Source organism: Taudactylus pleione, unplaced genomic scaffold, assembly GCF_031769625.1.
Source record: "Taudactylus pleione unplaced genomic scaffold, aTauple2 ptg000372l, whole genome shotgun sequence".
Classification (NCBI taxonomy): Eukaryota; Metazoa; Chordata; class Amphibia; order Anura; family Myobatrachidae; genus Taudactylus; species Taudactylus pleione.
In genome coordinates, this window is record NW_028284773.1 from 4,631,270 (window position 1) to 4,653,780 (window position 22,511).

General features: G+C 44.3%; 1 protein-coding gene across 2 annotated transcripts in view; it reads left to right on the forward strand.

Annotated features, from left to right (window-relative positions):
- The window catches only part of TPRG1 (tumor protein p63 regulated 1), a 94,710-nt gene that overhangs the window by 23,573 nt on the left and 48,626 nt on the right, over positions 1 to 22,511 (forward strand). For both annotated transcript variants that reach the window (XM_088444717.1, XM_088444718.1), the window contains 2 exons: positions 923 to 1,014; positions 18,771 to 18,947. In XM_088444717.1, the coding sequence (XP_088300843.1) occupies positions 923 to 1,014; positions 18,771 to 18,947 (269 nt within the window). The remainder of the gene's footprint in view (positions 1 to 922; positions 1,015 to 18,770; positions 18,948 to 22,511) is intronic.

Sequence of the window (22,511 nt, forward strand, 5' to 3'; positions counted from 1 at the left end):
GAGAAATCCAGGAGCAGAGCATTTTGCGCCACATGGAAGGGGTCATGTTGGAGGGTAGGCCAGTGTAGGGAGTCGTAATCCTAAATCATTTTGGGGCCCATTTATCAAAATGTATTTGAAGTAAAATCCGTGAAAACACCCGTTTTCGGGGCTTTACCTCAAATACTAAGTATCCCCCATATGTATGAAGGAGGAACCGCAGCAGGAATCTCCGATACCTGCTGTGATCCCTCCATTGCCGCTGTCAGCCGCCTCCCCCGTACATTTCTATAGGGGATGCGATGCTGGCAAATTTACCAATATCCGGACTGCGATGCATTCTCGATATTGGCCCCCGCAGCTAACGCAATCTGAAGATGACGTTAGCTGCTGTAGCCTATGGGTTACAGCGCACACTATTAGCCGGCGGAGGAATCCACCAGAACCCTCCCCGGCTATGGTGGATGTGCATGTGCAGTCCATGGGACTGCGCATGTGCACCACCCCCTGCACTGGCCAGCAGCTCTCCGGAGACATCCAGGGACGGGCTCCTTTTGGAGCCCGTGTCCCTGCATGTACCGGATGATAGGATCGCTTTTTGCAATGCGATCAGGGGTGTTACTGGCATGCCCTGATCGCATAGCAAAAGCGATCAATGATAAATGGGCCCCTATGTGTGGTTGCACAGCATGGAATGTGTATTCTATACAAAAATCATGGATACCTGCAACTGTACGTCAGCCCTTAGATGCACCTTCCCAGTAGCAACCTGTTTCTGGATATTAACAATGTTTTCCACCATGTTACTAATGTTTTCAAAGTTCAGTCAAGGGCTGTTTGCTGATGTAATACTTGATATAAGTGGCATGTCACATTAATGCTTACAGTTGGTAAGAACTGTTTATCAGTCTTAAATTTTCATTGTTCTGTTTTCCTTTCTTAGCCGGGAGCATTTGACCAGGCGGTCCAGGATTTGACAAACCAGTTATTATCAAAGGAGAAGGAAACTGTTAACAGTGCCTGGCTGCTAGCAGAGTGAGTATTGTATTGTAAAATGACTAAGACACTGCTTACCAGGGCTGTGGAGTTGGTACACCAAACTTTTGACTCCCAAGCGCTCTATTTTACTACTACTCCGACTCCTTTACAGTAGTAAAATGGTTACACAAGACATTGACATCACCACCACATAAATCATCAGGCTGCTTAGATTGAATGAATATAAAATATTTATGAAAATTTCTGAACAAGAAAACTTTGCTAATTTTCTATGAAAATTATTTTTTTTTTTCATTTTATTTGCAATAGAACTTTATTGTTCTCAAACAGAGAACTGCCCCACCTGCTGACTGTGCTTCAGCTGCTATACTCTTTAGCCTGCCCTCCTGCTGCTTAGTAAAATACATGATTTTACTGTCATATATTCCCCAGTAAATAATGTTCAATGCTGCTAAATCCTCATCAGTAACAACATTGGAGCTGCTTTAGAGTTGAGGCAAATTGGGTGCAATTTGCACCTGAAAAAACCATTCTGTGTTGCAGGGGGGGAATTAAAAATGCACAATATAATGTAAAGTTGTTATGAAGGCACAGACTAGCCTACCTCTAAAGTGCAGTGTAAAAATAGAGCTGACCGCAGCATGTAAAATCATGCAGTATTAATAAGAAAAATACATTTGCACACCTCGCTTGCATTGCTGCATGGTTTGAGCAAAGAGTGCAATTTGCTCTAACTCTTTATCAGGGCTATCATTAGTACTCAGTCTATACACTGTTCCTCTACCTAAACTTGTGTGCATATGTTAATGCGATCGGTGATATTTATATGATCTTATAAGTTATTATTTTGAAGTTGGAGATGTTACATTTCAGTACTCCATCGAAAATTGACTTCGACTCCTCAATTTTATCTCCACAGCCCTGCTGTTTACTGTATATGTTCCCTTCTAAAATGCCATGTAACACTAGAGTAACAACCATATACTGTATGAGTGATTTTTAGGCCTTCTCCTATGTATTAAACTAAGTGTTCATTTATTTTTGTAATAGAGATTGTATACACTGTAAATGGTGTAGCACAATGCTTGTTTTATGCCAACTTTGTCTTGGCACGGAAATCATGTTTTCTATTTGTTTCTATTAAACAAATCCCCAGTAGGGTGCTGTTGAAGAAACAGAATGACAAAAACATTGAGCCACCAAAGCTGACACCTTAGTCTACAACAGAGATACGTTTTGTAATTAAAGCACTGAGCAGGTGGCAGGGAACAGCTTGCTAAAAGATGCATTGTACATAATATATCCAGGGAAATGTTTTATTTATCTTAAAAGAACAGGCGCTTTGGTTTCAATATAAGATATTCTAATTGTTACATTTATATACCTACCAAGATTTTCTGATCAGATTATTACATGCCATCTGCGGTGAACAAATACATTTGAATGTGTCCTTTACAAATTGTTTATTATTGGTCAGTCCTTTTTAAAGGTAAACTCTCTCCATGCATTAAATACTGTATGCTGCTCATTTTCTCTGCATATTGGTGTATTATACACCATTCATAGAGATCTATTGTGAGCCATGGATGGATTTAGCCACAGCACAAGCTGGTAGTTTCTCATTTTCTGGAAAATCCCTTTAAAGTGAAATGTGACTGTTCCAGGGGGAGATGTATCAATTCTTGTAGAGATAAAGTAGATGCTGATTTGGTTGCAAAATTACTCTGTCATACTGTAGATCTAGCATGGTCTTTGAAATGACAGTTACATGCTGATTGGTTACTTTGGGCAACTGCTCCACTTTATCTCTTTCCAAGGCTTCATACATCTCCCCTCCAGTGAGAAAGTTTCCTACAAGTCTAAAGAAGTTCTACTGGGAATTACCAAACAAGCCTGTAAATGAGCACAGTTCTGGCAATGGAAAGTAGTTGATTGATGTGCAATTAGTTGTCATTGAATGATGGAAGAAGGCATATACTATTTGCTCAACTATGTGTACCGCTTTCCCAGGGGAGTGTATTTCCAGATTGTCGACCTCATGTCTAACATTTTAAAACTGTGATAAAGGTTTAAAATAGAGCAGCAGCATACTGCCGAGATAAAGCATCTACAGCCATGGCCAACAGTTTTGAGAATTACGAATATTGGTTTTCACAAAGTCTGCTGCTTCAGTGTTTTTAGACCTTTTTGTTAAATGTTAGCGCTACAAAAAGGTCTAAGCGTTTTTCCAGATGCCCCAAACAATCTGAAAGGGGATTTATCAGAGGAAATAACTTTACCCCAGTCCTCAGCAGTTCAATCCCTGTACTTTTTGCAGAATATCAGTCTGTCCCGCATGTTTTTCTTGGAGAGAAGTGGCTTCTTTGCTGCCCTTCTTGACACCAGGCCATCCTCCAAAAGTCTTTGTCCTGTTTCAGGCCAACAGTAAAGCATCCTGAGACCATTCATGTGTGGGGTTGCTTTTCAGCCAAGGGAGTGGATCACTCACAATTTTGCCTAAGAACACAGCCATGAAGAAAGAATGGTACCAAAACATCCTCCAAGAGCAACTTCTCCCAACCATCCAAGAACAGTTTGGTGACAAACAATGCCTTTTCCAGCATGATGGAGCACCTTGCCATAAGGCAAAAGTGATAACTAAGAGGCTCGGGGAACAAAACATCAAAATTTTGATTCCATGGCCAGGAAACTCCCCAGACCTTAATCCCATTGAGAACTTGTGGTTAATCCTCAAGAGGTGGGTGGACAAACAAAAACCCATAAATTCTGACAAACTCCATTCATTGGTTAGGCAAGAATGGGCGGCCATCAGTCAGTATGTGCCCAGAATTTGTTTGACAGCATGCCAGGGCGAATTGCAGAGGTCTTGAAAAAGAAGGGTCAACACTGCAAATATTGACTCTTTGCATAAACTTAATGTAATTGTCAATAAAAGCCTTTGACACTTATGAAATGCTTGTAATGTTGCTTCAGTATACCATAGCAACATCTGACAAAAAAGTCTAAAAACAGTGAAGCAACGAACTTTGTGAAAACCAATAATTGTGTCATTCCCAAAACTTTTGGCCATGGCTGTAGACGGAATCGGTATGAAATACCGATGTACAGGATGCCGGCTGTCAGTACACAGACAGCAGCAGCTCAATGGTTCAAATCCTGACAGGAGAACAGTGAGTATTGTTCCCCTGTCCTATTTACCCCCTAACCCTCCTTTCCTGCACCATCATACCAACCTTCCCTACCCCGCACCCTAACCCTCCCCCCGGTGGTGCCTGAACCTAACCCCCCTGTCTAGAGCCTAACCTCCCCCCTTCCCGCAGCCTAACCCTGAATTGCCTAAACCTACCCCCCCTCCTCCGTGGCTGATACCTTTCCCCGGTCTCCTTACGATCGGGATGCCGTCTGCCGGGATCCCGGCGTCAGAATCCCCAGTCATGTTGGGATACCGTCGCCGGTGTTCTGTTGGCAATCAGGATTCCAGTGGCGGCGTTCCGGCAGACGGCATCTCGGTTGTCGGGCTCTTAGCCGCATCCCATCTAGACATTATGGGGGGAACTCAGGTGCCAAAAGCGATAAATTTGCATACTTTGCATTATAATTTTCACACTACGCCTTCATGCGTGCACCCGAGATGCGCACGATTCAATTAGAAATGCGAATTCGCACTACTCACAGTGAGAGTAGCATGAAAAGTGGGGACACCTTCCTGGACCTCAAAAAAGTGAAAACTTTGTTAGCAGAATCATATAGAAGACTGTTAGTGGCCATAAGGAAAGTACTGGATGCTTTTAAAAGGTGTCAAATGGCTGATTTGTGCATTTGTTTAAAAAGTTAAATAATGTAAAAAGCTGTAGAATTTTGTTTAAATACAATGGAATTAAACGGAAATTAATGGAAAATGCAATAAAATAGTAGACAGATGCTTTAGGGGTAACTTGAGGCGACTTTAAGAAAAATTATAAAAAGCAATTATTTTTCGTTTAAATAAATACTTTCATTAAATTTGGGGTGCATTGTTTAGATAAAAAGCCTATTTGGAGTAATTTGAAGCCATTAATTTTTTTTCACCCGAAAACTGACATGTAATTAATTTTCGGCCCAATTAAGCTAATTGAAAAATTCCAAATACTTAATTAGTCATTAGAGGGGTGTCTGAGGGGTTCTGAAGCAAATACCCAAATTTTTACCTTTAAGATAAAGTTTTTCTCTACCTCTTCACCTGGTTAGGGGCGTGAACAAAAACAGACAAATTTGTCTTGCGGGACCAAACTCTGACCTAATTGAATTCCCCCCTATACGTCTGTCTGCTAGCGCTAACAGCAGGTTTCAATATCTCGCTGCCATAGGCACCTGTGGCAGCGCTAAGTGACCCAGGTGCTACTAAACAGAAATGTCACCGTTGGCTGTCACCTCTAGCTGCCGCTATCTCATTCTCCTCATTGTAGAAGCAGGAAGTGACCTCTCTGTCAATTTTGCCGGTGTCGTTAAAGTTTGTTTAGAAAAAAAACGAAATCACTTCTGCAGCTCAGCGGGAGAGGTGAGATCCACAGTCTCTGCTCCACCGCCTGACACCGCCGAGGGGTGACTTACCGCTCACTCTCCTCAGCCGGTCTGTTTTCTAGTAAACATGAGATAGCCGCCTTCTGCTTTGCAACGCTAGCAGGCGAAGCAGAAACGTCATTAACGCCTATATTTCTTTCGTGTTTCAGGTTCTAAGTAGATAATTTTGAAGGTGGACATAGTTGTGTGTCCCTGTTACTGTCTTAAATGCCAATGAGCAGGCATTAAAAGTGCTGAAAAAAAAATAACAACGGTGTTTTATTGAACAGCGTTGGTGATTTTGATCTGGAGATGGGTTTGTGTTGTGCATGGTACTTTACATGTCATCGAGCCATCTTCTGTAAAGAGACAGATGGGACAATAAACTGGGGTGTGTTATTTGTAGTGCAGGTCTGCCAAAGGCAAATGTACAAACCTTTACAAATGGTAAAGCAGAGTGTATATGTTTGGCTTATGTATGGTCCAGTAGGCATCACCAAACTCCAAGAGGGTAGAACTAGAACCAGTGACTGAACACTGAGCCTTTTCTTCAGTGGATAGTTATTTAGATTGGCTCTTAGGTGTAATACTTAAAGATGTTGATGTTACCTCTGCAGGGACTACAAATATAGTCTATAATGACAACTCACAGCTTCATATTTTTCAGCATTGTAACCTCTTGTGGATTACATAGTGCTGTTCTACAGCTGCTGCTAGCAGGAGACACTTCATTTGTTACCTTTTATTTATTATCAGTTATTTTTATATTTATTTATTATGTTATTTATATAGTACACACATACGGATGTGTCCTCCATCCTCGTTGCTGCAGTCGTGTTAAACAGCCCTTCTAGTCCCGCCTAGTCCCGTGCCAAATTACTTATGCAGTGTCTTTTCGTTTGTCTTTTTCGCCGTAAATGCGTCTTGTTCCCAATGTGATGTGAAGAAGATGCACAAGCAGACTTTTGTAATTAAAATATTTTACATATGCGACTGCAGCTGTGTCTGCATATGAAATGCTATTTTACAGTGCCAGCAGCTGTTTTCCACGGTATGCGGTCAGGAAGCGTCGAAATCCAGACGCCTATCATTATCCACCCACCGAATTACCAACTCCCGGCATACCGAACGGGTGCTGGGAGCGGACAGCTGCGGGGGGAGGGGGAGCGTTAGGTTCTCCCAGGGGGGACTTAGGGTTAGGCACCCCCCGGGAGGGTTAGGGCTAGGCTAGGGGAAGGAGGGATTAGGGTTATGCACCCCCGGGGGGGAGGTTATGGTTAGGCACCCCCCCGGGAGGGTTAGGTTTAGGGTGCGGGGAGGGGGGGTTAGGTATAAGCACCCCTGGGGGGAGGTTAGGGTTAGGCATTGTGGGGGGAGGTTAGGGTTAGGCACCCCTAAGGGAGGGTTAAGGTTAGGAGGGGGCGAGAGTTAGGGATAGTTAAAATACTTACCCTGTCGGGATCTTCACTCTTCTGCCTTCCGGCGTCAGTATTACATCCGCCGGGCTTAGGTCCGGCGTTATGTCATACCGTTTCCGTTTTCCACACCACTCAGCCGCACAGAGAACATACACTTGCTGCATATCATATCAATCAGCAAAGTCTGCTCGTGTGTAATCACGTTGCATATAACTCATATTTGCAACGAAAAAGATGCGTGATGCCGGCCAAGTCGCACGGGAGCCAGCAGCTCTCATGCTCCCTGTGTAGCGCAACTCATAACGCACAGAGGATAGACGAGGAAGAACATACTGTATCTATATTCCACAATGCAAATAGAAAGGAAGAATGTTTTAATGTAGTGAGCATATAAGTCTGATAACAATATTCCAGGTATTAATAAACAATAATGTGTAGTGACTACAAAGGTAGTGTAATAAAAATAATAAAATAACAGCTATTAAGTCGGTGATTGCACTGAGCGACAAAATATGTGGGTTCCAGGGACCCGACATTTTAAAAACTGGGGTCCTACCTGACCATTTCTGGGTTCCATTATAATTTATGCTTTAGACCTCCCCACATTCCACCACACTTCCCCACATACCGCTAGAATGCCCATCTGTTACCCACAACAGTTTTGTACATAGATGTCAGACTTCAGTACCCATTGACAATAATGGGGACTGCAGTCTGCTCCGGTAGTTAGCATTCTGCAGGAGATTTCTGTGAAATTTTCTGCATTAGACTGTTCTTACATAACGGTGGTACATAACATTATGCAGAAACTACAGTTTCTGCATAGTTTTATGAAAAACCACGAACCAATATATACATTTTAAAAATATACCAAAAGTTTTACTTCTCTTACCTTTGTACAAAAATGCTCAAATAATTATTTGCCTCTAGCTGTGCACTAGTCTGTCTTTTTATCTGTGTGAGCAGGATGGGGGCGGCTGCGCTCATGCTGCAGGTCCTTATAGCTCCTCGTCTTCTTAATGTGCGGGAGGCGGAGTTGCGGACAGGAGTAGGAGGTGGGGACAGGAAGAACCGGGGAGTCAGAGATTATAGGAGGTGGGGAGCTGGGGACCGGAGTAGGAGGCGGGAAGCCGGGGATAGGTGTAGAAGGTGGGGAGCAGGGAAAAGGAGTAGGAGCCGGGGACAAGAGTAGGAGGTGGGGGGCCGGGGACAGGAGTAGGAGGTGGGGAGCCAGGGAAAGGAAGAATTGGGGAGTCAGAGATTATAGGAGCTGGTGAGCAGGGAACAGGAGTAGGAGGCGGGAATCCGGGGACAGGTGTAGGAGGTGGGGAGCAGGAAACAGGAGTAGGAGGTGGGGAGCAGGGAACAGGAGTAGGAGGCGGGAATCCGGGGCACAGGTGTAAGAAGTGGGGAGCAGGCTACAGGAGTAGGAGGTGGGGAGCCGGGGAAAGGAAGAATTGGGGAGTCAGAGATTATAGGAGGTGGTGAGCAGGGAACAGGAGTAGGAGGCGGGAACCCGGGGACAGGTGTAGGAGGTGGGGAGCAGGAAACAGGAGTAGGAGATGGGGAGCAGGGAACAGGAGTAGGAGGCGGGAATCCGGGGCATAGGTGTAAGAGGTGGGGAGCAGGCTACAGGAGTAGGAGGTGGGGAGCCAGGGAAAGGAAGAATTGGGGAGTCAGAGATTATAGGAGGTGGGTAGCAGGAAACAGGTGTAGGAGGTGGGTAGCAGGAAACAGGAGTAGGAGGTGGGGAGCAGGGAACAGGAGTAGGAGGTGGGGAGTAGACTACAGGAGTAGGAGGTGTGGAGCAGGCTACAGAAGTAGGAGGTGGGGAGCAGGCTACAGGAGTAGTAGGTGGTGAGCAGGGAACAGGAGTAGGAGGCGGGGAGCAGGCTACAGAAGTAGGAGGTAGGGAGCAGGCTACAGGAGTAGGAGGTGAGGAGCAGGCTACAGGAGTAGGAGGTGGGGAGCCGGGGACAGGAGTAGGAGGTGGGGAGCAGGCTACAGGAGTAGGAGGTGGGGAGCCGGGGACAGGAGTAGGAGATGGGAAGCCACGGACAGGTGTAGGAGGTGGGAAGCAGGAAACAGGAGTAGGAGGTGGGGAGCAGGGAACAGGTGTAGGAGGTGGGGAGCAGGCTACAGGAGTAGGAGGTGGTGAGCAGGGAACAGGAGTAGGAGGTGGGGAGCAGGCTCCAGAAGTAGGAGGTGGAAGCAGGCTCCCAGAGTAGGAGGTGGTGAGCAGGCTACAGGAGTAGGAGGTGGGGAGCAGGGAACAGGAGTAGGAGGTGGAGAGCAGGGTACAGGAGTAGGAGGTGGGGAGCAGGGTACAGGAGTAGGAAGTGGGGAGCAGGGAACAGGTGCAGGGAACAGGTGTAAGAGGTGGGGAGCAGGCTACAGGAGTAGGAGGTGGGGAGCAGACTACAGGAGTAGGAGGAGGGAAGCTGGGGACAGGAGTAGGAGGTGGGGAGCAGGCTACAGGAGTAGGAGGTGGGGAGCAGGGGACAGGAGTAGGAGGCGGGAAGCCGGGGGCAGGTGTAGGAGGTGGGGAGCAGGCTACAGGAGTAGGAGGAGGGAAGCCTGGGACAGTTGTAGGAGGTGGGGAGCAGGTTACAGGAGTAGGAGGTGGGGAGCAGGCTACAGGAGTAGGAGGTGGGGAGCAGGGAACAGGAGTAGGAGGTGGGAATCCGGGGACAGGTGTAGGAGGCGGGAATCCGGGGACAGGTGTAGGTAGCGGGAAGCCAGGGACAAGTGTAGGGGATGGGGAGCAGGGAACAGGAGTAAGAGGAGGGAAGCCGGGGACAGGTGTAGGAGGTGGGGAGCAGAGAACAGGAGTAGGAGGAGGGAATCCGGTGACAGGTGTAGGAGATGGGGAGCAGACTACAGGAGTAGGAGGTGGGGAGCAGGCTACAGGAGTAGAAGACGGGAAGCCACGGACAGGTGTAGGAGGTGGGGAGCAGGGAACAGGAGTAGGAAGTGGGGAGCAGGGAACAGGAGTAGGAGGTGGGAAGCAGGCTACAGGAGTAGGAGGTGGGGAGCAGGGAACAGGAATAGGATGTGGGAAGCTGGGGACAGGAGTAGGAGACGGGAAGCCAAGGACAGGTGTAGGAGGTGGGGAGCCGAGAGAAGGAGTAGGAGGTGGGGAGCAGGGAACAGGAGTAGGAAGTGGGGAGCTGGGAACAGGAGTAGGTGGTGGGGAGCCTACTCCATGTGAGCCTGATCTACGCCTCCAAACAGCAGGAGGGGCGGCAACAAATTACATTACCGTCAGCACACCCATGCCCTGTTTGAATTATCAGCACCGCCACTGCTGCGCGTTATAACCAAATTCCCACCGCACCTAACCAGCCCCCACCCGCTACCGCTCCAACCCCCCCATTGCACTACCGTGGCGCTACATGCTATCCACTTACCTGTCCCAGGGAGTGCAGCTAGACTCATAGTATCTTGCCTGGTCCACGGAGCCTTCGGTATGTCGGGCCGCAGTCTTCACTCTGGGGGCCTGCGCCGCAGTCTTCACTCCGGGGGGCCGGGACAGTCCTCCACACCAGTCCTCATGTATGAGCTGCTGCTGGTTCCACCCCTTGTTATAGTCCCCCCTGCAGCTGGGCCAGGGGAGACATCAATCACCTAACCAGGAGCCAGAGGATTGGCCGGCAGCGGAGCACGTCCCCGGGGACCCTCCCATTTTGAAAAAGTGAGTCCCCGGTCCTCATTTGTGGGTAAAATACGTGCTATAGTGCGTATTTGCGATCACTGTAATTGATTTTTGATCCGTCTGAGATAGGCATCCACTTGGTATACGCAATATAATAGGGCGAAAACTCTGACTACACCCCCACGACACTAGAATGGCGTTCTCACGATACAGTTCTCTTATGTGTGTCCACCCAATTGAAACCCAGAAACACCCATTTCACCCATTGAGAGAAATGGCTGAGATCCGTCTGACTCAGGATTGCCAAGAGATCAGCAAAGATGTGTATACTCGCTACAGCACATGCGCAGTTTGCTATATGCGGCCACATATAGAGCTGCATGCAATTCATAATCAGGTCCATAATGTCTGTATCATTCCTCTGTCCAGCCTCTCTTTGGGGGAGATGTATTAAACCTTGGAGAGAGATAAATTACCAACCAATCAACCCCTAACTCATTGTACAAGCTGTGTTTGAAAAATGACAGATGCTGATTGACTGGTACTTTAACTCTCTCCAAGGTTTGATAATTCTCCCCCTTTGTGATAAAAAGAACACCCGTTGCTATCCTTAAAATTGGTAATGGTGTATTTACACATAACTGGGCTGAGCTTCCTTTACATGGATATCAATTCATCAATTACAGCTGCATGTATTGCATATATATATATATATATATATATATATCTATAATAATATTTATTACACACATAATTATTTTATACAATGTTGTGCCAGCGACAATCATACTGAGCTAGAGAAGTAGGGCAGTTTTCCAATTAACAGTAATCTTGCTTAATGCCGAATTGCAGTTCCCTGCTCAGTTCATGTAGAGTATATTGTTTGAATGTGTGTGTCTAAGCTGACCCAGGAGATATGCTGCTGTTTATACCAATCAAACAATTCCTTTATTAGATGCTGCTGGCACTAGATGAGAAGTTTCAAACTGATGCTTTATACAGGCTGCACCAGCTAACTAGAATGCAAGCTTGACCGGATTGTCTGCCCTTTGGTAATTTTTTTGTATCCCTGACATCCATACACAACAGGAAGTTAAATAAAGTATTTGGTAAATTCTACTTTCAACTCATTAATACATCATCCATTCATACTAAAGGCTGCTCTTGCAGTACTGTATGATGCTGGCTCTTTCATCTGTACTGGCAAGCAGAGGTACAAGTAAAACACAAGGAGTATTATTGAGAGTGAGCCCTGATGTTCAGTTTTTAAAATCTTATAAGCCAGATAATACTATACTGAATATATTTATTAAAATGCACATTAATGGTGAAACGTGTGAGACATAACATATGTCATTGCAAATCTTCCTCCCATGTAAATGAGACCTGGGTCAATTTGTTTGCGGTACTTTCCGCTCATCAAGGAAATGCATTTGAAACCACACATTCTAAATATATATCTTTAAAGGCCTGGCACAAGTTCCTGTAACATTGCTTAGTAACACCTCTCAGAGATGCCTTGTGAACAAAGAGCCTAAACTTCCATGTCATCATGCACACTCAGGCATAATTGTATTTCTGTGAACAATAAGGGTAGATGCAGAATTAAATGCATGGCAGCTGCAGTAACACTAAAGCTGGATACATACTAGGTGAACCTATATGATGATTAGTAAGTGTATACACACTAATCATCTGCCCAATGTACCTGGTTTGACAGCTCAACTGAGCAGGCATTTAAATCGCACGCCAAGTTGATCTGTCAGTTACCGCCGGGTCCCTGCAGAATGTGTGTGCGGGTGATCGTTGGGTCACCTGTACACACCAGCAGATGACCGATTTTCAGATATATCGGCCATCTGCTGTGCTGCATAGCTGATCGGATATGTCTGTGAACAATGTCATTCAATGGAATCGGCAATTCAATCAATGGAACGTCATTCAATGGAACCGCCCGTTGAATGGAACCGGGGATATATCAGTGTGTACCCAGCTTAACATTGTGTGCACAGAACTAATGGCTCCATGTACTAGTGTGAGATGGGGGGAAAAATCAAAAAGAAAGCACAAATTCCTGTAGATATCACTTCTCGGTATGTACCATAGGGATTTCTTTGTCTTCTACACGCATGTGCTAAAAGAAATTTAGAATTGCGGTGCCACCATAGGCACCTATGACAGTGCTAAATGACAGGTCAGAAGGCACAGTCAGGGGTCTTTTTCAGAGCTAATTTCACTGTTAGAAGGTCCCATTATTTGCATCCAGCTAGAGAGGCAATCTGGACATCTTCTCTGTAGCTTTGTTTGATTGCCAATAAAGTTTTATAGAAAAAAATCCCATAAAGCAGCACAGCACCAGTATCGCACGGTGTGCTTCTCTGCGGACACCATTGAGGTGGTGACTTTACGTTCAGTACCTGAGCCCTAAATGAGGATGTTTGCCCTTATGCAGAGTTGTGCCGCACTGTCCCTATACATATGCTTGGTTTTATAGCCATCGTCATTATCAACACGCATCTGCGACAGCGATATACTTAGTTCAAGAGATGCGTCTGAAATCAGACTGATCTCTGCGTACATACATACAACTTTGCATAGCATGTAGTTCCGTGTACATTCCCTACCCACAAGCACTCATTGACCTTGGGATACATGGGAATGCCCAGTTGCCACCAAGATTATGCAGATTCAGCCACAAGTGGATTTGTGTATGATTGTAAATCGCCTGGTACGCACTGCTACATAGCATGCTCATTGACTATAAATCGCAAGAGCCATCTGCAAAGGTGACTTGTGTGCTAATCTTATAATAAACATTTTCTTAAGGTAGCAGTGGCCCATTTTTATACATGTTACTACTTACTGATCCTGATAAGGGGCTCAACTACAGTCATATTTAATTTTTAAGGGTTTAATTGTAGAGTATGTATATGCAGCACCATAACAGGGCAGCAGTGCACGCTGTGCCTCCTTTGCCCCCTAAATCCGTGACTCCATGATATCACGCCTTGTTGGTGAGGCCGTCGGTACTGGGAAATAGTGCACCAAGGACGCTCCGGGCAGCTCTACAGGGTGTCTGCCTTGTGGCTCTGCTGGCTGCAGAGTGCCGTCCCAGGCTTACCCTGCAAACCGCAAGCAGTTGGCACAGGTTGAACAGCCCTATTTATGGCCCTGGGTATATGATCTAAGAGTTTGAATGTTTCATTTTCTACTTAGGTGCAAGAACAGTGCAGACATGGCAAAAAGTTTTGAGACTGACACAAGTATTGGTTTTCACAAAGTTTGCTGCTTCAGTGTGTTTAGAACTGTTTGTCAGATGTTATTATGGTATACTGAAGTAACATTACAAGCATTTCATAAGTGTCAAAGACTTTTATTGACAATTACATTAAGTTTATGCAAAGAGTCAATATTTGTAGTGTTGACACTTCTTTTTCAAGACCTCTGCAATTCGCCCTGGCATGCTGTCAATCAACTTCTGGGCCACATACTGACTGATGGCCGCCCATTCTTGCCTAATCAATACTTGGGAGTTTGTCAGAATTTATGGGTTTTTGTTTGTCCACCCGCCTCTTGAGGATTGACCACAAGTTCTCAATGGGACTAAGGTCTGGTAAGTTTCCTGGCCATGGACCCAAAATTTCAATGTTTTGTTCCCCAAGCCACTTAGTTATCACTTTTGCCTTATGGTAAGGTGCTTCATCATGCTGGAAAAGGCATTGTTCGTCACCAAACTGTTCTTGGATGGTTGGGAGAAGTTGCTCTTGGAGGATGTTATGGTATCATTCTTTCTTCATGGCTTTGTTCTTAGGCAAAATTGTTATTGAGCTCACTAACTTGGCTGAGAAGCAACCCCACACATGAATGGTCTCAGGATGCTTTACTGTTGGCATGACACAGGACTGATGGTAGCGCTCACCTTTTCTTCTCCGGACAAGCGTTTTTCCAGATGCCCCAAACAATCTGAAAGGGGATTCATCAGAGAAATGACTTTACCCCAGTCCTGAGCAGTCCAATCCCTGTTCCTTTTGCAGAATATCAGTCTGTTTTTGATGTTTTTCCTGGAGAGAAGTGGCTTCTTTGCTGCCCTTCTTGACACCAGGCCATCCTCCAAAAGTCTTCTCCTCACTGTGTGCATGAAGATGCACTCACACCTGCCTGCTGCCATTCCTGAGCAACCTCTGCACTGGTGGTGCCCCGATCCCGCAGCTGCATCAACTTTAGGAGACGGTCCTAGCATTTGCTGGATGTTCTTGTGCGCCCTGAAGCCTTCTTCACAACTATTGAACTTCTCTCCTTGAAGTTCTTGATGATCCGATAAATGGTTGATTTAGGTGCAATCTTACTAGCAGCAATAGCCTTGCCTGTGAAGCCCCTTTTGTGCAAAGCAATGATGACTGCACGTATTTCCTTGCAGGTAACCATGGTTAACAGGAAGAACAATGATTTCAAGCTCCACCCTCCTTTTAAAGCTTCCAGTCTGTTATTCTGACTCAATCAGCATGACAGAGTGATCTCCAGCCTTGTCCTCGTCAACACTCTCATCTGAGTTAACGAGAGAATCACTGACCTGATGTCAGCTGGTCCTTTTGTGGCATGGCTGAAATGAAGTGGTAATGTTGTTTTTGGGATTAAGGCCCTGATTTAGAGGTACTCGCAAAAAGCGAGCGCTCGCTCTGAATCAGGGCGGGCGCTTGTCTTTTTAGTTGCAGCCTCCTGGCCACTCGCATTACTGTGGGTTACCACCCACAGCTTATGCGAGCAGCCAGGTGATGGTCACGATGGTCAAGACAATCGCGACCTTCGGGCTTGCGACGAGACCCTTACGGTAGGGTCTCGTGGCTGCAAGCCCCAGTGGACTTCCTGCTCTATAGAGCAGGAATTCCACCTACTGACATAACGAGTGATGTCAGTAGGGCTGCACACAAACGACAGGCATTCCTGCAGGAATGCCTCCATTTGCCCAGCCACCCCCTCTCCCCACCTTCCAAACAGGACGAGCTGTGGATTAACATCGACAGCCACCCCTTTTGGATGCGAGTGCCGGAGCGCGTGCTTTTTGCGCTCGCTCCGGGGCTCGTGCGCCGCGTATGCGCACTGGCCCACCATCGACCCGCTTGCGAGCAGGTCTGAATCAGGCCCTAAGTTCATTGTCATGGCAAAGAGGGACTTTACAATTCATTTGATCACTCTTCATGACATTCTGGAGTATGTGCAATTTGCCATCATAAAAACTGAAGCAGCAGACTTTGTGAAAACCAATACTTGTGTCATTCTCAAAACTTTTGCCTATGGCTGTAGACGTTGCTGTGGTATTAAGAAAAACATTCTCAAACTGGTTTTTTTATTGAATTCTATTACCTGAGCCACACAAACATTGAATCAGATTTCAACATTTTTGAGGTCACCATTACATTCTTGCACACCTGTTGATTTATACATTTCTCCAATTTTTATTTCTTGATCAGACAACTTTAGTATACTCAAAATAAATGTGTAGAATATATTATACATGTTCTTAATGAATACCTAAATGTCCCCCTATTACCATCTCTGCTAGCCAGATTATTTTTTGCCGCAGTTGCACTGTCACCAATATCCATGTTCAGACGGACGGACATTCTGTGCCTCCATAGGGATGGTGCAACGTCCTATGGTACCACCGATGGTGCATCTTTGTGCGCATGTCAGCGGATTCTGCTAATAAAATTCAATAAAGTATAACGCCCCAAATATCATAAGGAAAAGGGTCCTCGGAACCTCAACAGGTAATTAGAATATAGGGAACAAGATGAAGCAGGAAGTTGCTAGTGTAGCAGTGCTGTGGAAGCTCACATAGGAAGGCAAATTACAGTATACAAAGAAATATGTAGAGGGTGAGAGAGTGAGAAATACACAGATAACAAAACTGCTCCTCACTTGGGAAAAAAGGATACGGTGGTGTAATGTCAATTAAGCCCAAAGTTATCCGGGTATAATATATACTGTATATTAACAATGGAATATGACCCACAGAACCGGGACATATACAAAATAAACGGCCAATAATTCCAGGTCTTATCAAGAAGGAACAGGAATAATAGAAGGTTGTACAATCTGATCCTGTTGCAGATCCCACACAAATCTTTGTTAAACAGTATTAGATGCGTCTGGTTTGTGACGGGCACACATCACAGAGACGCTTCACTTGTGCCCTTGTTGTATACTATTTATTTTATGGGCAACTAATTCTCTCGTTATTAGGAATCCCTAAACTCCCGGATACAGCAAAAACATTTTCTTAACACTCGTGAAAGCAGCAGAATCTATGACCGAGCAAGATAGAAAGCAATGATAAATGTCAGAGTAGTATTCAGTATTCGCAAATAGTCCGTCACAAGCTGCTATTTGTACCTACCCCTGATAACCCCTAATATTTACAGCTTGCCTGGGCAATAAGTAAATGCGTCTTTTTTTGTGTGTGCATGTGTTCACAATTCCCTCCATGTTTCAGCCAACCAGGTGCAGACTGGGCAGAATCATGAAGATGATGCTTGCTCCCACTATTATGCACATGCAAAGTGCCAGTTAATGGAAGATACCCTATGCCAACTGACGGTTCAAAAAGGCCTGTAAAGTGATAATTAGGTGCTGATTGGTTGGTACTTTATCTCCATCCACTTTACCTCTCTCAAAGGCTTAGTACATAGACCCCTATAGTAGTACTCACTCTGCATCAACACCACAATGTGCAACCATTTATGCAATACGCTGTGCACAAGTTCTTTATAATAAGTAGACAGCACCCATGTGAGACAGTCAGTATTCTTTTAGTCGGGATGTGGTTAAGATACTGCCGCCTGGAATGCCGCCCGTCGGAATCCCAACGCTAGAATCTCGACCAGGAACTAACGATAGGTGTCTAAATCCAGACGCCTATCTTTAGCCAGAAGCCGAAATCCCGATGCCCGGCATCCCTGATCATAAGCTGGGGCTCCTTAGCTGTTAGCAGCAGGGGGGAGGGGGGTTAGATTTAGGCACCCCCGGGGGGACTTAGGGCTAGGCACCCCTGGGGAGGGTTAGGGTTTGGCACCACTGGAGGGAGGTTATGGTTAGGCACCCCCCTGGGAGGTTTAGGGTGCGGTAAGGGGGGTTTAGGGTTAGGCACACCCCGGGGAGGTTAGGGTTAGACACCCATAAGGGAGGGTTAGGGGATGGAGAGGGGAGGGTTAGGGTACTTACGTGCCCCTGTCGGGATATTCATCCTTTTGGGCTTCCAGCGGCATTAGATACCGATTCCTTATAGTCCTGTCATGTGAATAATAATGATTACCCTGACAATTTGGAAACTAGTTATTTTAATAGTATTTACATCCATCTCTATAAATAACATAATTGGCATAATTTATTGATATTCCATCTTGATCTGCTTTTTCATCTGATTTAATTTTTGCTTTCATGCAGTTAGGCATTTTTCAACTTTACTTGTTTGATTGGATCATTTTAGTAGAGCTGAGCGGGAGTCAAATAGCATTGAGTTTGTGCGCTCTGCTAAGAAGCATAAAATTATGATCCATCCAGGTGGTATTGCAACATTGTGTCTGTTTAATGAAATTGCAGTTCATCTTTCATACCCATCATTTCTGTTCTGGCAGACACTGTATTATGGAGAATGTTGTGATGTATGTGGGCCTGCTCTATGTACAGTACTCTCCATGCTCATTTAATAGGCTGGTTTTGTGTGGGATTTTTGTGCCTAGTTGAAAAGCTGCTTGCATCATATTTTTACCTCTTATTTTTACATTCTCTGGGGCTGTCAGAATCATTCTAAATGAAGACAGCTACTCACAGAAACTTGTGAGGCTTTACAGTTTTGTTCATAATCCAGATGGGAGATATTTTTTAACAAGATTTCAGAATGAATAATCACCATAATGTCAAATTAAAAAGCTGGCATGCAATTACTTTCACTCTGCTTAGATTTGAGAATGTGCTGCCATCTTGTGGTCACACTCCAAAATGCAAATAATAAGTGTTAACTCTTTTTTGGCACAGAATCCAATCTGTCTGTTTAATGCATTCAGTTAATTGTTGATATTGTACACACATAAAAACGTATACAGTTTTGCTTTGCAATATACATAATGATTCTGTAATACTTCAAATGAACTGATCAGTTTTAATGTACTGTTAATTTGCAGAATTGACCACTGGAACAATGAGAAGGAACGTGTTGTTCTAATCACAGAAAAAAGCCTTTTTATTTGCAAATATGACTTCATCATGTTATGCAGTCAACAGATCCAGAAAGTCCCTCTCAACTTCATAGACCGTATATGCCGTGGTCCATTCACATTCCCAGAGAAGTCTGTAGACAAGTAAGTTTATATATTTTTTAACATCTGGTATTGTTTGATATGCTTTAATATCTGCTTTAATGTCCCATTGGGATAGGAGGAACCCATAATTAAATAAAGCTTCTTCGTTTCAGGAAGAAATTGTGGGATATCATACAGTATTATTAGGACAGTTCCAGTGTAGTGCAGGTCAGCTCACACCAGTCATTCCAGTTGATACCCATCAATCTTGCTAAGTTAAAAAAAATATATATGAAAATTGATCTAACTATGCAGTTTATATATATAGCTCTGCCATCCCTTCACATTTTAAGTAAGATACACATATACACTATGGTACACTTTTATTCAGCAGACCTAGCTGATTATATTTTTAGGTAAATTAATAACACAGTGATTGAATAAAATGGCACACGCAGTGTTTAATAAAATGAGATGTTTTCATGATGCGACTAGTACTCTAGTTGACTGCTGACATTGCCACTTGCAGCTTGCAGTACAGTATCTTATTGTTTGCAATAATGGCACAAAGACAGAGGCCTTATTCAAAGTGAGAGCTTCAAATATTTGTGAAGCATAGGGACAAGCCCCTATGCAATAGCAGTGAAAATAATCAATAAATTGGAGAAGACATTTTATAAAAGTAAATGGCATCAGAAGGGGTGTGTACAGTGCCTGAATAAAGTAGGTGGCTGCACTGGGTTAGTGGTATGGTCAGTACTTAACATAGCGTTCAACTGTCTGTTTGTTCCAAGTTGGCGCAAAAACTACTGAACCAATTTTTATCATAACTATAATTTTGTAGTGGAAAGTCCTATAATTAACCTGCACTTAGTTTCATCTCGATTCGTCAAGTTACAGCTGAGCAATAACAAAACAAAATATATTGACATTGTCAATGCAAGAAATAGGTGTGGCACCATGTGTGCGGCTGGTAAGGGGTGGGAGGAGAGGTGCTTTGGGCCCTCATTCACTTAAATAGGATGGGCTACATATATGTGTATGTGTATAGGGCACACATTTACATTTGTGTGAGTGGTGGGTGAAGGTGCTGCTGCCACCAGTCTGTATAGCGCTGCTGGTTACGTGGGCCACTCCCGCGACAGGGCCCTTATGCAAAGCAATACAACTAGAGTACTTCAAATAAAAAAAATGTTGGAAGAAGCAATTTCATCATTGGCAAAGTCGTAGGCAACAGTTAGTAAGTATTATTATTATTAGTCATCATGGGCTTTGATGACTATTACAGAATGCTATACTATTTCTGTGACACTAACCACCCTGATGCTATGGTTGGTTTGAGCAGTGGGGAATGATCCCAAACCCAAGAGATATTTCAATGCCAACACCAGCACTTATGAGCTAATACCTGCATCTTATCTCTAGCATGTCTGTGAAATTTCAAGTCATTTATGTAGCGCAGACTGACAACAGTTTTTAGTGTGCAAGTGTTATTATTAATGAATAGTTTTATATAGTGCACACATATCCTGCAGTGTTTTTTTATTAGCATCTAGTAGTTGTGGGCTATACTGAATGCACATTAATATTTTTTGTAACAAATAACTGGATTTATAGTTAAACTCTAGATAGATAATATCTGAAGATGTAGGTAGAGATTTACGATAGTGCACTTTAACCAAATTGAAGGTTTTCATGATATTGTGCAGTTTGCTAGCCCTGATATTTACTAAAGGTAAAACCATATCAAGTAGCATGCAGCAAAACCACATTGGCAAACCCTCCAGGTACCTTTGCTATTGGGCACCAGATTAAAAATAATTAGTCACATAGTGGTAATTAGTTATTGGCTGCGCACCTTAGGAGACAGTATTACATAAAACCTAAATAGAAAGGTTAATATTAATTTTGGGAAAGTAATTATTGCCAGATTTTGTTTTATTAGGGCCAACTATTTTTGTTGGGACACATGAACGCAAGCACCCCAGTAGTAGTTCTGCGACATACAATAACAATCACCAGCTATCTGTAAATGCTGATAATTGTACAGTATTGCCACAGTAGGTTTTCAGTCTAATATACAATATACAATTTTTTACCCTAGTACCCAACACCAAGGTGTCCAGTGGTTAGTCTGCATTAATTCAATGCCTTCTAGGGAGCCAGTCAGTTACACATATAGATACATGTATCAAAGCTGTTCCGGTAGCACCTCACGTTTAATTGGCTCTGCTCCTAGATGTGCAGGCCTGATAAAAAAATTTGCACTCCCCCCTCCTTAGAGGACCGAGCCCAATAGAGTAAGCCATGCTGTTTAGTTAATGTAAGGGAAAGGAGATATGTGTTAAACATTATTATGATTTAAAAAAATACTCGTGAGTCACGAATAGTTTCACTTCCTTTTTTACGCCTGTAATCCTGATGTTTGAAACTAACATTTGCAATTACCCGCACTTTATTAAATCTTCCCTGTATATTCTTAATTGACTGTCAGCTTGTGGATCGGGTAGCTTCAAAAGTTTAGATTTTTTTTTTTTTAAATAGATATTTTTGGGAAAAGATAGCAGGGTAGTCAATTAATAAAATACCATGTTCTTTAAACATTTGAAGTATGTTTTGTTTTCTCTCAAGATGATGTTATATGCTAAACACTTTCCGTTACAGTATTGTCAACCACATAATGAAGGGAAGACAGATTCCTAGACCACACACACAGCTGACATCTCTTGAATTTGTTATGTTGTTATATGATTACAGGAGTACCATAGGGGTCAGCCCTAGCAGACAGTATAGAAATGTTGGGAAAAAAAAAACAGGACACACACACAAATGTCCACAGACATCCCTCATTTACCACTTTATTATTCACTCAGAGGACCTCATTCAGAGTCGGTCGTAAGCGGCCGCTCGGTCGTATCCAGCGATGTTCGCAAAACAGCGCATGCGTAAGTTTCGCAATGCGCGTGCGCAAACTAGCTGTTGCGATTGGAAATTTCCCCCTCCTTCAACTTGGCCAGGTCGTTAGTTTGAGTGACAGGATGAGGCGTTTGTGGGTGATAACAGGGGAAGGTGCTTGTGAACGGGGGAGTGGAGATCCGAACGCAGGCGTGCCTGACTATGCAAACGGCGTTTTATGGGAGTGCATAATTAACTAAGTAGTGTCATGGCACATGTGACACGGGAGGTTTTTACGCTGACATGATCGTAGTGCTTAAGAGAGGGTATGGTCAACCTTAAGCTCTACGACCAGCTCCGATGGTCCCCCATGGTCTCGATTAATCCTTATATGCCCGGAGATGACGTGTATTGTGAACGAGAAGGGGGCGTGTTTTTAGTCTTACGGCCGCATCCTCCCCTCGCTCGTCCAGCTAACGATCCCATCTTTACAACGCAACTTGCGAGCGCTTCATTTGCATATCCGGCCCCTTTTCCCTTACAACCGAGCGGCCGCAACGACCGACTCTGAATGAGGTCCAGAATTCTTTGGGAAAGGGTGCTATTCATTCCATGTAGCCATCCAAACTTGACCAAATAATGTACCATATTGAATGACGCTTCAACCATTTTTATTTTTTTCACATACGGAGCCAGAGAAGAGAGCTGCATTAGCAGCTACAGATGTGT